The sequence below is a fragment of the Apis mellifera genome, linkage group LG15 (genome assembly GCF_003254395.2).
Source record: "Apis mellifera strain DH4 linkage group LG15, Amel_HAv3.1, whole genome shotgun sequence".
In the NCBI taxonomy this organism is placed as follows: domain Eukaryota; kingdom Metazoa; phylum Arthropoda; class Insecta; order Hymenoptera; family Apidae; genus Apis; species Apis mellifera.
Window position 1 is genome coordinate 702,019 of NC_037652.1, and position 16,363 is coordinate 718,381.

The 16,363-nt window shown below is 18.3% G+C and overlaps 1 protein-coding gene across 6 annotated transcripts in view; it reads right to left on the reverse strand.

The window, feature by feature from the left end:
* The window catches only part of LOC411463 (PH and SEC7 domain-containing protein 2), a 139,999-nt gene that overhangs the window by 40,522 nt on the left and 83,114 nt on the right, over nt 1–16,363 (reverse strand). For all 6 annotated transcript variants that reach the window (XR_003306153.1, XM_026445494.1, XM_026445495.1 and 3 more), the window contains exons 2-3: nt 12,793–12,859; nt 521–574 (exon numbers count right to left, since the gene is read on the reverse strand). Coding sequence is in view for 5 of the 6 variants with exons in the window: in XM_026445494.1 (XP_026301279.1) it covers nt 521–574; nt 12,793–12,859 (121 nt within the window). In the remaining variant the exon portion in view is untranslated. The remainder of the gene's footprint in view (nt 1–520; nt 575–12,792; nt 12,860–16,363) is intronic.

The following is a 16,363-nucleotide window of genomic DNA, read 5'->3' on the forward strand; positions in this document are numbered from 1 at the left end:
AAATTATAATTTATAGTTTTATTATAAGAAATGATAGTAAATAAATTGAATAAATTGAATTTGTTTCAACAGTAAAAATAAAAGAATATAAAATGTTATTTAAAAAAATTATTTTCAAATTTTCTTCGTTATTTTATCTATATTAAAATTATTTATATTTTTATAATGTGCTTTTTACATCAACTTTTATAAAAATATTTAAATTTTTAATAATTTCAATCTTTTTTTATAATTAAAAAATATCAATTTTTAAATAGTATAAATAATCAAGTTTAGTTTTAATATACATAATAAATCACATAGGTTATAAACAATCCATATACTATTATTATTAATAATTATTCGATTCAACAATTATCGTTAATATTTGAAAATTTATCAACACCAATTTTTCAAACAAAAGAAAAAACAATTAAGTATAAATTCTTTTATTTTTCAACAACTCAATAATCCAAATTATAGCTGACTCGACATAAGTCTTCGCGCGAATAAAAAGAATTTATAGACACACTTCACTTACCCCTTCTCAATTTCAGGGTGACAGGATCCGACGAGAGCCGTAGACATTTCAACACTGAAACATAAAATGAAAGAATCCCATTAGAAAAGATATCAAGCAAAAGATTGAAAAAATAAAAAATGAAAAAAAAAAAAAAGAGAAAGTAAGATGAAAAACTCAGTTAGATCGAACTGTCGTTCCTCGTGTGTTTGCAAACGGAATTTAAGTTCTCCGTTTTTGGAAAAGCTGGTTTACTTTCATGCTTGGATTAATGAGAGAAGAATGAAGCGCTTTCTGGTGAAAAAGATGAGTCGCAATTTCAGGATAAGGTTAAATCATTTCGTGCGAAACTCGGTTTTAAGCCGAGCAAAATGGAAAATTTAACTTGACGCGTTAATAGAACGCTATGAGGAGATGAATTTGGGAGGAGGGATGAATTTGAGAGAAATGGAAGGAATGTGTGTTTAGTGAGATTAAGATGCTAGACGGGGTGATTTAATTAAACATTCTGTTTGTCTGGAACCTTTCCTTAGAAATATATTTGATTACTAAAAATTGTTAAAATGTTAGAGATTTTTATGAGGATATTGCAAATATATAATATGCAAAAATATTCATATTTTATATAAATTCAATTAATAAATAATATTGTTTTTTAATTATTTTGTTTTACTTATTTAATTTTGTTTATTTTTCTTTAACTGTATTTTATTAAAATCAAAAATTCTGTTTTATGTATGAATGTAAATCATAATAGATTATATGAATTAATTCTTTTATTATATTTAAAGAAAATGAAATCATTTATTAAAATCTCAGTATTATTATTATTATTTAAATATAATTTTGTATACAAAAGTAGAAAAAAACTAAAATTGTAAGCTATAATAAATAAGTAAAAAATAAGTAAAAAATACTTAAATTTTAATGCTCTATTATTATAAAAAATATTTCTAGTAGAAATTGTATTCAAACAAAAAAAAGATTTGAGAGATTTTTAAAAAAATTTTAATTTCATATTCTTCAAAGATATTTTCTATCGAAAAATAAATTTTATTTTATATATAATTCATTATATATATTCATTATAATTTGTATATCAATTTTCATTAAAATTTTTCAAGATAAGTATATCTTCTTGTGAGATAACATGTGAAAATTTTTATGTAGCTTATTTTTTTATTATATAAAAATTGTTTAAGGAACGAAATAAAAAATAATATTCGATTAATAAATATACAATGTGCGATTTTAATTTATTAGATCATTCTATAAATAATACCATAAATAATATTTTAATATAATTAAAAATAAATAATTATTTATAAATATTTAAAAATAAATGTTTCAGAAATTTGATTTAATAAAAAGATAATATTTATGCTTTTAATTTATATTTTTCATTTTTAACAAGATTTTTAATCTTTTTTTATCTTTTTAATTAAAAAAATTTTTTTTAAATTTATATTACTATAACTATAAAATACTTTATATTGAACAAAATACTTAAATGATAATTAATTAATAACAAAAAAATAGATGCAATATATTTCACATTAATTAAATTGTTTACTCTTTTCCTCGTTGCAATCAAGTATCAATGGTAAACTTTATCGATTATCCGTTTATTAAAGTTATTTGTTTTATTCTTTACAATAAATTACAATTGTACTAATTTGATTTTACAAAATTTTATATATATATTATATAATAGCAATGAACATAAAATACTTATTTAAATAAACATAGCTTATATAAACATAATATATGTTATAAATTATAAATAAATAAATATAAATAAAATTATAATATATATTATAAATTATAAATAAAGTTATGTTTATTTAAATAAATACTTTTTGTTCATTGCTACATACATATATATATATATATATATATATATATATATATAATAAAATTTTAAATTTTGAAACAATAAATTTAATTTTTATATTTATTTTTATTTTTAATAATTTATTTTTACTCTAAAAAAAAGAAAACAAATTTATAGAAAAATTTGATTTGCAAAAGAATAAATTTGAAGCACAAAATATATAATTAATTAAAATTATATATACGCAATTATATAATGTGAAAAAAATAATAAAAATTTAAATTATTTTTTCCTCAAACAATTCTTCAAAATAAAAATAAGTAAAAGTTGCTATTATAAGCTTAGAAAATATGAAGCATATTAATAAGTATCAATCTTATCTTCTCTCAAAGAAGATCTTTTATAAAACCTCAAAATTATCGTTCTACAAAAAGGATCTTTTATAAAACCCCAAAAAAACCCAACATTTTGAAAAAAATCTCGAAATCCCAAAGAACAAATTTTCCCAAATTCGACTTTCGTCAAACTTTCACTCTACCATCTTCAAGTAGCGCATGTCTCGAAGGAATAGATATCCGAGGCGTCCTCCGTTTCCGGACAATAGTTCGGCCAAGTTTACCAATTATATTCCTCGAAACACAAACGCGGCGAATCGAGGAGACGCTGAACAATTCACGGTTCATGGGACTGAAATATCACCTCGTGCCCCTGTACATGATGTCAGCTTGTCAAATTAAACGGGAACCAGGAGGAAATACGAGACTGGTGCCCGATATTGCGCTGCCTCGGCCGCTTTACGCTCGGCTAAATGTAAACGTTCTTCCTTCTACTAACCATCGCGAAACAAGTATTGCCGTTTCCGGAATTTTATTTGTTTCCTTGTTTCGACTGGTCTTTTATTGTTCTTCTTATGTAAATCTAATCATGTGAATTTAAGTGTATCGATTTATAAGAAATGCTGTTCAATTAATAATAAAATAATACGAATGTTTTTTTATAAATAAAATGTTAATATAATATTATATTCATAAAAGATTTTTGGAAAATCGATTGTAGAAGAAAACTATAAAATAAAAATTGATATATCAAATGGTTAAAATTTTTTAATTATATAATATTTATTATATTGTAACATTAAACAATATTATATTTATTTAATTATACAATAAATAATTTAAACTTGCAAGATGGAAAGAGAAATGATATGATTATTTCTATCTCTTTCTCAATTCATCTAACGCGAATTTAAACTATTTATAATTTAATAATTAAACTTAAATTAATTTTTTTATATATAAATTTTTATTTTGATTTTTAAAATCTATCTTTCAAAAGTGTCTCAAATATCAAAAATGTTCCCGAATATATTAATATTTTGAACATATCATAAGCTGGAAGAAGGTTTTGTAATATAATTTATTATATAGTATAAAAATAAAATTTTTTATATTTGCTTTAAATATCATTGACATTACATTTTGTTAATTAAAAGAATAAAAGTGCATAAAATTATTATTTTTCTTCTTTTTTAATTATCTTATTTCTTATTTTTTAATATTACGTATAGAGTAATTAATATATAATTCAAATATCATTAACATCTAAAATTATAACGTGAAAGTATAACCATATAAAATTGTTCGAAACAAAAAAAAATTTTATTTTCTAAGATGAAAATTCTTAATTTATCTATTCTTGAAATATCATATCTTTCATTTTCGTAGCTTTTTTTTTTTTAATATTTCCAAATTTCTATTGCTCAATAGTTTATTTATCATAATAATTTCAAAATATGCCAAAGTTTATTTCGATCATTATAGAGCTTTAATGCAATATCCTTTTTTTCTTATTATAAGTTATCAACATTTTTCATTTTCATTTTTTTACCATTATGATTTCTACCATTTATAATATATTTTTATTTCTGTTATTCTTTTCTTATCATTTTTATCTTAAAAGACAAGACAAGACTTAACAATTCTTCATTTAGAATAATGATAATACTTTTTTATTAAAAGTTTATTAAAATTCAATTCTTCTATATGTTCGAATTTCCTCAGAGAATATATAACATCATTACAACATTATTTTCACTACTATATTAAAGATAGATTAGATAATTAAGTTTCCGCCAAAACTAAGCATCATAATGTATCATGTAATTTTAAGAAAAATATATCAAGAATAGGAAAATAAAAATATAAAAACTTTACTCTTTAAAATGAAGATATATAATGTTATTTTTTGAAATTATAACTGAAAGATAATTTTTCATTTAAAATTTAATAATCTTTAATTTTGATATTGAGATATTTTAATAATACAGTAATATATAATTTGAGAGTTTAATTCCTGATCTTTTCTTTTAACATGATTTAATAAATAATATTCAAATATTTACAAATAATTTTTTTTAGTAATCATAAGTAGGAATATTTTTTTAGTTTTCAAATTTTTAAAGAAATGTTTTAGTCACGAATAAAAACTTATGAAATTTAAATTTAAAATTATAATACTAAACATTATTTAATCAATTTTATTTAAAAAAAATCATAAGAATTTGCAAAAAATTTTAATTTTTTTCTATCTGAAAAAATTTTTATTGAATTTAAAATTTTTTTTTATGTTTTTTTGTTCTAATTAACTTTCAATCAACATATCATACATATATGATTTATTACGATTATCTGCGAGAATTAGTATATGTGATTTGAGTGTGTCTTTATCATGTTTGTATGAACATGACATCTAATATTTTCTAGACAATATTTTATCATTTTTTTATCAATATCATCTGGATAATATGTAGTTTGAAATATTTTATAATTATATATAAGATTATTTTATGATAAATGATAATTATCTTTATAAAAATATATATTTTTAAAAAATATATATATATAAAAATATTTTTTTTTAGCAAGTAATTTATTTTTACAATTCTTTATGATGAGTAAATAACATTTAAAAAAAATTATTTATGATAAATTATCAATGTTTTATAAGATCTTATGTTGTTAAATGTAAAAATAAAATAAATTAATATTTTAATTTTATAAATATTGATATCGATATTTCTTGCTACTAAGTTACAGATAACATAAAAATAACATAAAAATGTTATTGCTCTTTCTTGTATTCTTTATCATATTACTAAGTGATATTGTCATATTATCAAATGATAATATATTACTAATTTTTGATTTACATGTTATATCTATAAACAATATATTTTTAATCGAAATACTTTTAGCTTTATTTACATATCATATGTTTATATAAAATTATGAAAAAACTAGATGCATGAATTTATATTCTTTAACTATGTATGTCACAAAGATTGTAAAAATACAAATTAAAAATGTTCAAAATTGATCTGAAAGATTTACAGTAGAAATTAATTTAAAATTTAGAAAGAAAATACAAAAGAAAAAAAATGAAAAAAGGGCTTATTCAAAATTACCTAATTTTTATATAAAAATAAATCAGAACAAATTTATAATAGATGATAATTAGAAAAATTATAATTATGATAATTAATACGACAATATTACAATCAATAATAGATACCAGAATGTTATTAAGTAGATATGTTTAGCTTAATATTAATTACGCAATTGAAAGACACAGTATTATTTTCGAAACATTAGTTGCATTCTTTTTTAAGACGTGCCAAGTCATGAATATCTAAGCTATCTCATTGATTAAGATATGAAAGAAATATTATTTGCTCAATGCAAACAAAAGCTCAATGCAATTATTGTGAAAATAATTATTACTTTCAATCAATTTTTATTATCAATAAAATTATCATATGTATATGGATTATTATACTTGATTATGATTTCATCATTTTTATTTATTGTCATTATTAAAATAAACGATTTATTAAAATAAATTTTGCGTAATTACACACTAAATCTGAAATTGGCTAATTTGCAAAACAAGATTATATATCAAGAATTCCATCTCAATATTAGATGAATATAAAAAAAAATGAGATAATGTTATTTACATTATTTTTAAATACATTTTTTTTTAAATAAGAATGTTTGATAATTCTATTCACAAAAGCATTTTTAAGAAGTGATAGAAATAACGATTCCCAATTTTTTAAAATGAAATCAGGATGAAGATACTATTGTATCATCTATTATTAATTTATAATCATTTATTTATTATAATTTATTTTTATATACATATTAATAAAGATAATCTCTACAAAATCTCTACAAAAGATAATTTCTATTAAAAATAATTAAAATTTTGAACAGTTTTTTTATTTTCATTATCTTATTACTTTGTTGATCTATCAAGGTTAGATTAAGTGGCAAAAAATCTTAAAACAAAATCATTGAATATAATTGATTAGATTAATAGAATTATATATAAGATATCTGTATTATATATTCTTATAAAGAATATATAATAAATGTGAATGATCTTGTTATACAATCATCTTATTATTAAACATCGTTTGATTTGACATTGAAACATTGTTACACATTGTATGTTGATTGATTTATTGCATAGATAATTTCCTTACGTAAATAGATAATTCATTTTTATCAAATTTTCTTTTTCATTTAACATAGAGAATTAGATTTTATAACATTGATAATATATTTTGAATAATAATATATAGGAATAAAAAACTATAATAAATAAAAAAATATAAACAATGATAAATAAACGATATAATTGATAAAAAAATAAAGTTGAATAAAAAAAGAAAAAAAAATTAATAACTAACAAAATAAAGTAAAAATTGTAAGATCAAAAAACATAATCAATTTTGTTTCAATTACATTCACAATAATAAATTTAAAATAACTGAATTGAAAATTTACATAATATTTCATCCTTAAATTCAATCATTAATCATTTTAAAAAACAAGAAAAAAAAAATATAATAAATATCTTTTTTTTTTTAAATTTTCATCACGTTGTAACTACATCCCAAAATGAAGGATAAGTCTGCTAAAAGATAACTATATTGTCAATAAAATTAATCAAAGGCTATTTCGTTTGATGCACCGAACTCGCAAATTATAATTCTATAATTCTATAATATAGTCAATCAAATGTCCTATTTCGCGTATGCGAATTCAGCATCGTGTCATCGTAAAATTCTCGCTAATGGGCTGGTTCGTTGACGTTTCACCCAGATGTATGAAATTCTCGATATGACTCTGATGATAAAAAATCGAGAACTTCGTAGCAAGAAGAATGAATTCATTTTTAATGAAACTACTTTAAGATAATTACAAAAAATCTTACTTTGAAATTATTTTAAAATTATTATTTTGACTTAATGTAAAAACAAAAAAAAAGAAAATTGAAAAAATAATTATTGAGCCGATAAATTTTTATTTTTATTAATGATAATATTGATAATATGATAATATTTGAGCGATATCTAGCTAGAGATAAAAGTTAATCAAGAAAAATTGAAAACGTAATATACTTTTTGTCATTTTTAAAGAAAATTTTGAAAAGTTATTAAAAAATTTATCTTATTAAAATTAAATAAAAATATATTATTTATATTATATATAATAAAAAAAATATATTTTTGCTTGTATGTAAATATTGTTTTCAAAAAACGTGTTTAAATCAAAACGTGTGAAAGAGGAAAGAGCTTTGCTATCCATTATGATTATAGATTAAATATGATATATTTCATTTATTACTTATTTATTAATACAAATTTTGTAAATTATTAATATTACTGTCTAATTTCTTATTGAAATTTAAGTATATGAATTTATATGTTATTGTTTCATTGATCAAAAATGTCATTTTTTCTTCAAATTCAGAAAATGAACAGATTATTTTGTATTCTTATAACATAAAATAATCTTATAGCATAAAATGATATGTAAAAAAAATTCAAAATCATAGTTTATATTAGATAATATATTTAAAATTTTTTTATATTACACAAGTATATTACATAAAAATTGGATTTATTTTCTTTTTGTTGCAAGATCGTCTAGAAAACAAAGAATTCTGATAAATTCTGTACATGTAAACATTCTTTTCTTTTTGCTCGTTATGTTTGTTCAAAATGATTTAGATTCTTTTTTTAATAATTACCGATAAAAAAAAATATTAAAAAATCAAATATTTTTTTTGAAAATTATGTTTAAATTTTAATAAAAATCGTTTATTAATATTTAGAAAATTTTTCTTGTAAAATTAAATTTTTTTAAAAATTTTCTTTTTTTTATCAAAAAATATTGATAAATGATCAATTAAAAATTTTTTTTCTTTTTTTATAACAATAAAAAAACAAATTTTTCTATTTTAATCTATATTAAAAATTTTATTTATATTATAATTATTTAAGAAAATTCTATGTCAATATAATTTTCAATATTATCATTATTGATTTTGTCAATATAAAACTGATTTATATTTAATCAAATAATATATTAAGAAAATAATATATTAAAAATCAAAAATTAAAATAAATATAATTATTAATATTTTTTTTTCGTTTTGTTTTACGTGTTTAAAAATTCATAAAAATTTAGTATATTTTAATAATAGTAAAATTTATTACATTTTTCAAAAATATATACAATTTTTCGAGTTGAATATAGTATCACTTATACTTTTCTTTCTTTCTTAATTAATTTCTTAAATATATCTTAATAACATGATTTAAATATATAAATATAATAAAATGTATTAAATAATATGATTTATATATAGATAAAAGAAATAATATAAAATAAAAAATAATAAGTACATACATAAAATTATAAGAAGAATTACTTAAATAAAAATTATGTAGAAAAAAGAATAATATTTGAAAGCATAAAATAATAATCAAATAAATCAAATCATAAAAATACATAAGACAAAATCCAGAAAAAAAAAAAAATATGAAATATATATGAGAACAATAAATCAATGACAAAAATATAAAATTCTTATATCATTTTCTATAAATCATTTTTTTATAAAACAGTTATAAAACTCATTTTCTGTAAATTATCTTTTATAAAGCAATCATAAATCAATCATTTTCTACAAATAATTTTTTTAATAAAGCAGTCATAATCTTGTATAGAAAAACAACCATACATAATTCAAGGACAACGATATATTAATGAAATGTAAAATTTAATCCAACTCCAATTCTTATAATCTCTACGTCTAATCGATATTTATTATTCGAATATCGAGAAGTTCTACGAATAAATATTTTTTGCATGACGAATGGAACACACTTGACAAATCATAAGGTTAAGCTACACGCAGTGAATTTAACCTCTCGTTTGATCGAATCTTAAAGAAATAAACTATTTGCTTACATATACGATTTTCCTTGGTGTTATCTAGTTCAATTTCAATGGCCATCTTACTTTTAGATGTTCCACAAATTTTCTTCAAAAATCACAATAAATTAAAGAAAAAAATTCGGATCCATACCGATCGGACAAAACGCGACCAGAATGAAACGAAGATCGAGATGACTCTGGTCAAAGAATTCAGATGAAATTCTTCGAGAAATTCTCTAAATTTTAAAATATTTGCATATGTTAATAATATTATTTGTATAAAATATGTGATTTGGTGTGTGTGTGTGTGTGTGTGTGTGTGTGTGTGTGTGTGTGTGTGTGTGTGTGTGTGTGTGTGTGTGTGTGTGTGTGTGTGTGTGTGTGTGTGATATTCATTGGTAATGTTGAATTTAAATTGATATTCATAAATCTTAGAAAATATTTTCTTTAAGGAGCGAAGGAATATTTTTATTCTTTTAAATTTGAAATAGTTTTATGAAATTATGTTTATAATGAATTAATAATAAATATTTTATTACGTTATTTTATGTATTTATATAATTTTTAAATCTTATAAATTTTTTATAATAGAAGATTTAATTATTTTGTTGATTGAATAAATTAATATATCTATTCCATTTGAATTAATAATTATCTGAAGATACTAGTTTTGCAATTAAAAAAAAAGGTGAATAGATATGCTATAAAAAAAATAAATTTTAATTTTGATTTTTTTGTACAAAATTTACTTTTAAATTAGTATACATTTATTTTTTCTATTTATTTAAATAATTATTATCTATTTATTTAATAATTTAAATATATTTTTAAATTAAATTAATTATAGAAATCTTAATTAATTATATTATATATTAGATATTATTTTATTTTAATAAAAGTTCATATTTAGTATAAGTAAAGTCAATCAATATCTTCGATTAATCAAATATGAATTAAAATTTAAAAATTTAAAAAGAAATATTTTTATATAATTTAATATTATATTAAAACATTATATAATTAAATAAATTTTTTTAAAATCAAAATTAAAATACATTTTTATAAGAAATATATTGATAATAATTCATAAAATAAAGTCATAAAATAGTTATAAAATGAAGTCATAAAATAAAGAAATTTTATATAATTCCATTATATGATTTATATAAATAATTTTTAAATTTAAAAAATAATATAATAATCTATAATTGTTTAATTTAAAATAAAATCTTTCAATATTAAAAATAAAAAAAATATTTATATTATGTATTATTTTAATTATATTATCAAGATATATCATTTATTATTTTAGTAATTATATTACTGTGATAAATTTATTAAAATATTAATGAAATATTTATAAAAATATTATTAAAATAAATACATTTAAATTTCATAAAACAAAATTTCAGTTATAAAAATACTTAAAATTACTTATCATTCTTATTCTTTATAAACATTTGATTTCTTTCTCAATATATATTCTAAAGATCAACTTTTGTCAAAAATCACTGTATAAATTTTATTTCTTTTTGGGAGGAATTTTTGCGTATATGAAAATTCAATCGAACAATGATTTATCAATAAATCTCGATAAACCAGTCAATCTTCGCGAATTATTTGCCATCTTAATATGAAACGCGTTGCGAAACGCGAATCGTAAATCTTTGCCTTTTGCTATGCAGCATTTTCTGATTGCTTTATGATCAGCAAAACTCTTGGGAATTTTTCACTCGAATGTGAAAAATTGGGTTTCATTGACCTTCAAAACAAGAACAATTAAGGGATAACCCATGAGTTGATTTTCACTCGATCGATCATTTTTTTTCTCTTATTTAATCATAATTCTTTGTTCAATCCCGAATATAGTAATTACGAGTAAGTTAATCTCATTGACATTCAAAGATTTGGTTCCTATACTGAGAAATTTTATTTTGATAAAAATTCTAATTGTATTATATTTTAATTTAATAAAGATTTTGAGTATATGATTATAAAAATGAAGTTTTTCATATTATCATATTAGTTAGCATTTATTTAAATTTATTTGAATTCATAAATATAATTTATAATAAATTTATTTAAATTTGAATTTGTATTTCAATTGAATTTAAATATTGAAAATATTAAATATTGAATAAATAGTAAATTTATGGACAATAATGAAAAGATATTTGTTATTAATGATTTTTAGTATATATTAGTATTTGAGTTCATTTATTTAAAGTTTAATTCAATTCTCATTTATGTTTCATTTAAATATAATGTTTTGATTTAAATATAATTATATATTTGATACAATTTAAATTAAATTTATATTCTAATTGAATTATTGAACAAAAATTGAATTTATGAATAAAAATTTAAAAAAAAATATATTGTCAAAAATTTTGAGTTTTAATAAATTTTTATTATTTTTATAATGACATAAATTATATTGATTTTATTTTAAATTTGAATTTATATTTAAATTATTTTTTATTAAATTTTTATTTATATTTGAAATTTAATTTAAATTTGATATTTTATATTTAAATTAAATTTAATATTTATTTGATATAATTGAAATTCAATTTATAATTTTAAGTAAAAAAAAAATACCTTGAAAATTAAAAATAAATTAAGTAAACAAGTATAAAACTCTAAAAAATAATTGTAAAATATATCAATTATAAAATTATATAAATATTAATATTAATAAATTTTTTACTAAATTATACAAAAATGTTTCACTAATTAATTTCATTCTATAAAATTAATTATAATTCATAGAAAAATTAATTTAGTAAAATATAGGAATAAATAAATAATTCATAGAAAAATATTTTTCATCATTATAATATAAAAAGGGAAATTAAAATTTAAAAAATAAAATTAAAAAAAGCTATCAAAAAATTCGAAACAGTTCCTAAAAATTCAGAACATACATTTTTTAAATGTAAAAATAATCTTAATTTGATTATCGATCGAATTATCAAACCGAATTATCAAACATACAAAAACATACTTTCGGTCGATATAACATATCGTGGATAAAAAGGCGATACATTTTAACAAGGGCAAAAGTGGAGAGATTATAAAAAAAAAAAAAAAAAAGAAAAAAAAAGAGAGAAAAAAAGGAAAGTGCATTATATCGCGAAGCAGAAGCTGAAGCAAGTCTTTCTTACCTTCTTTAGTACTAAATCGGTTGACATCGACTTCGTTCACCCTGAGTATGACGTCGCCGGCCTCGACCTGCAAAACCAACCGTTTCTATGAAAACGCATTCTGCTGAAGGATCAATTGGTCAGGAATGACAAATTGCCGTGTACCGAAGGAACCTATTTGCTCTATGACTTTCGGCAATTCTCGTTCATAGATTAGCGGAATCGCTATTATGCAAATATCTCGCTACTATGATATGCATTTCTTTTAAAAAGAAATACGAAGGATTTTTGTACTAAATATATAGAATTGTATATTGCTATTTTATTGAATCAAACGTTTATTATTAAGTATTTTTCATTTCGAAAATAAATAATATTGTCAAGAAAAATAACTCAATAATTCAAATAAAAAATTCTATTATGAAAATTTTATTATCAAAACTCAACTCAATCCATTAATTTGTTTTTCAATCTAAAAATAAAAAAGTTTCTGTTACGGAAAAATGATTCGTCAATTTATTTCATAATTTAGTAAAATTCATAAAAGAAAAATTCTGTTGTGAATTAAAAATGATTTTTTGATTTTTTGAATTTGTTTTATAATTCAAACAAGAAAAATTTTATCGCAGATTAAAAATAACTCATATATATATATACTTAAAAATTTTTCTTTTCATCTTTCAAAAGTTAAATATTTTTAATTTTTATTAATATTTTAATGCTTTTATAATTTCAATATAGATAGATAAAAATAAATAAAAAAAAATAAATAAAAAAAAAAGCGATAATCACTAAATTATTTTGCTTTTATAGTTTATATTAGTTTATATACTTATATTATAGTATCGTTATATAAAAACGAAAATGATTTTTGATAATTTTTCTTGATGTTTTCCTTAGCAAAAAAATCTATTTTATTGTATATATGATTAGATTTCTTCTATATTTTAATTTTTGAAATAAATTAAAAAATATCAACAAAATGGATGAAAAGGAGGAAAAATGGATTTTTTTCATCCTTTTAAATTTGATCATTATTTAAATATATTTAAGTGTTTATAATCTAATAATTGTTTATATTATTTTGAAATAGTTTAGAGAATTATTTTATGTCAAAAGTAACTATAAAAACACAAAACTTCAATTTTATTTTCAAATTTGGAAAATTGAAATTTTTTTTAAATTAAATTTTCAAAAACTTTGTGTTTTAAGAAGAAACAGTTTCTTAAATTCGTATTCAACATAATAAAATTGAAAAAATGCTTATTGAAAGTTATAAAAATTAGTCGAATTATAACACGTATTGAACAAAGTTAAATTTGATAAAAATATTTTAAAAATTATTTTATATGATAATAACATTTTTGAAATTAAAATTAAACATTTAATATACTTTTTTATATCATTACAAAAATTTTTAAACATTTCTAAAAATATTAAAAATAGTATTAAAATTTATCTTACCATTCATCGAGAAAATATGAAAACAAATCAATGTGGTTAACATAGTAACAAAACAGAGTTTTCAACGATATTTCGCTGGTTATTTAACAATAGCAGCGATTTACTGGAACAAGTAAATCAAACAATCGTAGTAGTCCCATTATTGCTAAAACTTGGCTTGCTATGCTATTCCCACGCCTTGCGTAACACTATGTAATCTTTGTATCATCAGCTGAATGGAATAGTTGTGGAAAATATATAACTTATACATTCGTAATTTGCAAATTTGATCTAATATTATAATATAAAATCAATAATACGAAATCAATATTGTTTTCTAATTTATTTTACAGAAATATAAATAAAAATGATATTGTTAATATTAGATGATATTGTTGTATAATAATTGGAATTAATTTATTATTTCTTACTTATCGATTATTATATTGAAATTTAATAATTTCCAAAATTTAAATATTTTAATCGAATTAATTAATCGAAGCAATTGCTTTGATTTTTTATTACTATTAATTTTTTTACTTAACCAGACATTACATAGGATATTCAAATAGTTGTTTCTTTTTAAAACAAAGATTTATATATATATAATTTTATTATGTATTTTCGATTTAATTTTTTATAAGAAATCATCTTCTTTTTAATTACATTACAATAATCTATAAAAATCTTTGTACATTTTATAAAAAGATCAATTTTATAAAAATAATAATTTTATTAAATAATAAAATAAGAAAACACTAATTTTAATTAATAATTTAATAATAATTTAATAATAATTTAATAATTTATTTTAGTTTTATCAAATAATTATTTCTTAAATATTTTTAATATATAATTAATATTAATATTTTTTAAATAATAATTCATTTATATTTTGTTATATAAGAAATTTTTATTATCTTCTTTGAAATTGTGACATTATGAAAACATATTATGGAAATATGGAAATATTTTAAAAAATATTTAATTTATTAAAAATCGAAAGTTTTGTTTCAAATTCTTGCATTTTAAAATAAATTAATTTGATTCAATGAATTAAAATAAAAATTTATAAATAAACTTTCTTTTGCATTTATTTAATTTATTTAATTTAGAATGAATATGCATCATTATACTTGAAAAGAAAACATTATATTAATAATATCATTCTCTTTAAACCATTCATCTTTTTTCTCTAACATTTCTTTTTAATTGTAATCAGAAATAATCAGAAAACTGATATGATTTATTTCAGTTACAAGAATATATATTATTATAGTTCTATTGTTCGGATACGTAATGATACCAAATTATATTGTCATATTTTACAATAACTTTTATTCGATGATGTCATTGAGATACAATTGAAAATTAGAAAGATTAATTTAAAATCATTTTAAATAGAAATCAGAATTTAATAAATTTAATAAAAAAAGATGAATTTAAAGATGAATTTAATTTAATTTTACATATTAAATATTTATGAAAGAATAGTATCATAAAAGAATGTATCAATATTTTATATATAATAAAACCTATATTACATAATATAATAATTATTTATCTGCGTATTAGTAGTTAATATAATTATATTATAATAGTTAATGTAATATATTATTATACTATATTATACTATACTATACTATACTATATTATATTATATTATATTATATTATATTATATATGATATAAAGTAATTAAGTTATATGATATAAAATAATTAAGTTATATAATATTATTATATATATTATTATTATTATTTTATTACTTTATAATGAACATATAAAATAAATATCATATATTTAATTTACAAGATTATTGTATTATATAATTAATATAATCATAAATATTTAATAATTAATAACTAATTTTAATTTTAAATATTTTTGAATATTTCATAAATAAAGTTATTTCATATTAATGAACTCATTAACATTAATGATAATTCCTCGTTCATAAGAAGAAATAGTAAACATTTCAATACTAATTATAATAAAAACTCAAAAATATACATATTACTTAAATTTATTAAAAAATAAAAAATTCTGAATATTTTTTATTATCATTAATATAAAATATTTTATTTTGATAATACAAAATGCAATATAAATATAAATCATGATTGAAAATAATTCAAAACAAGAAAACT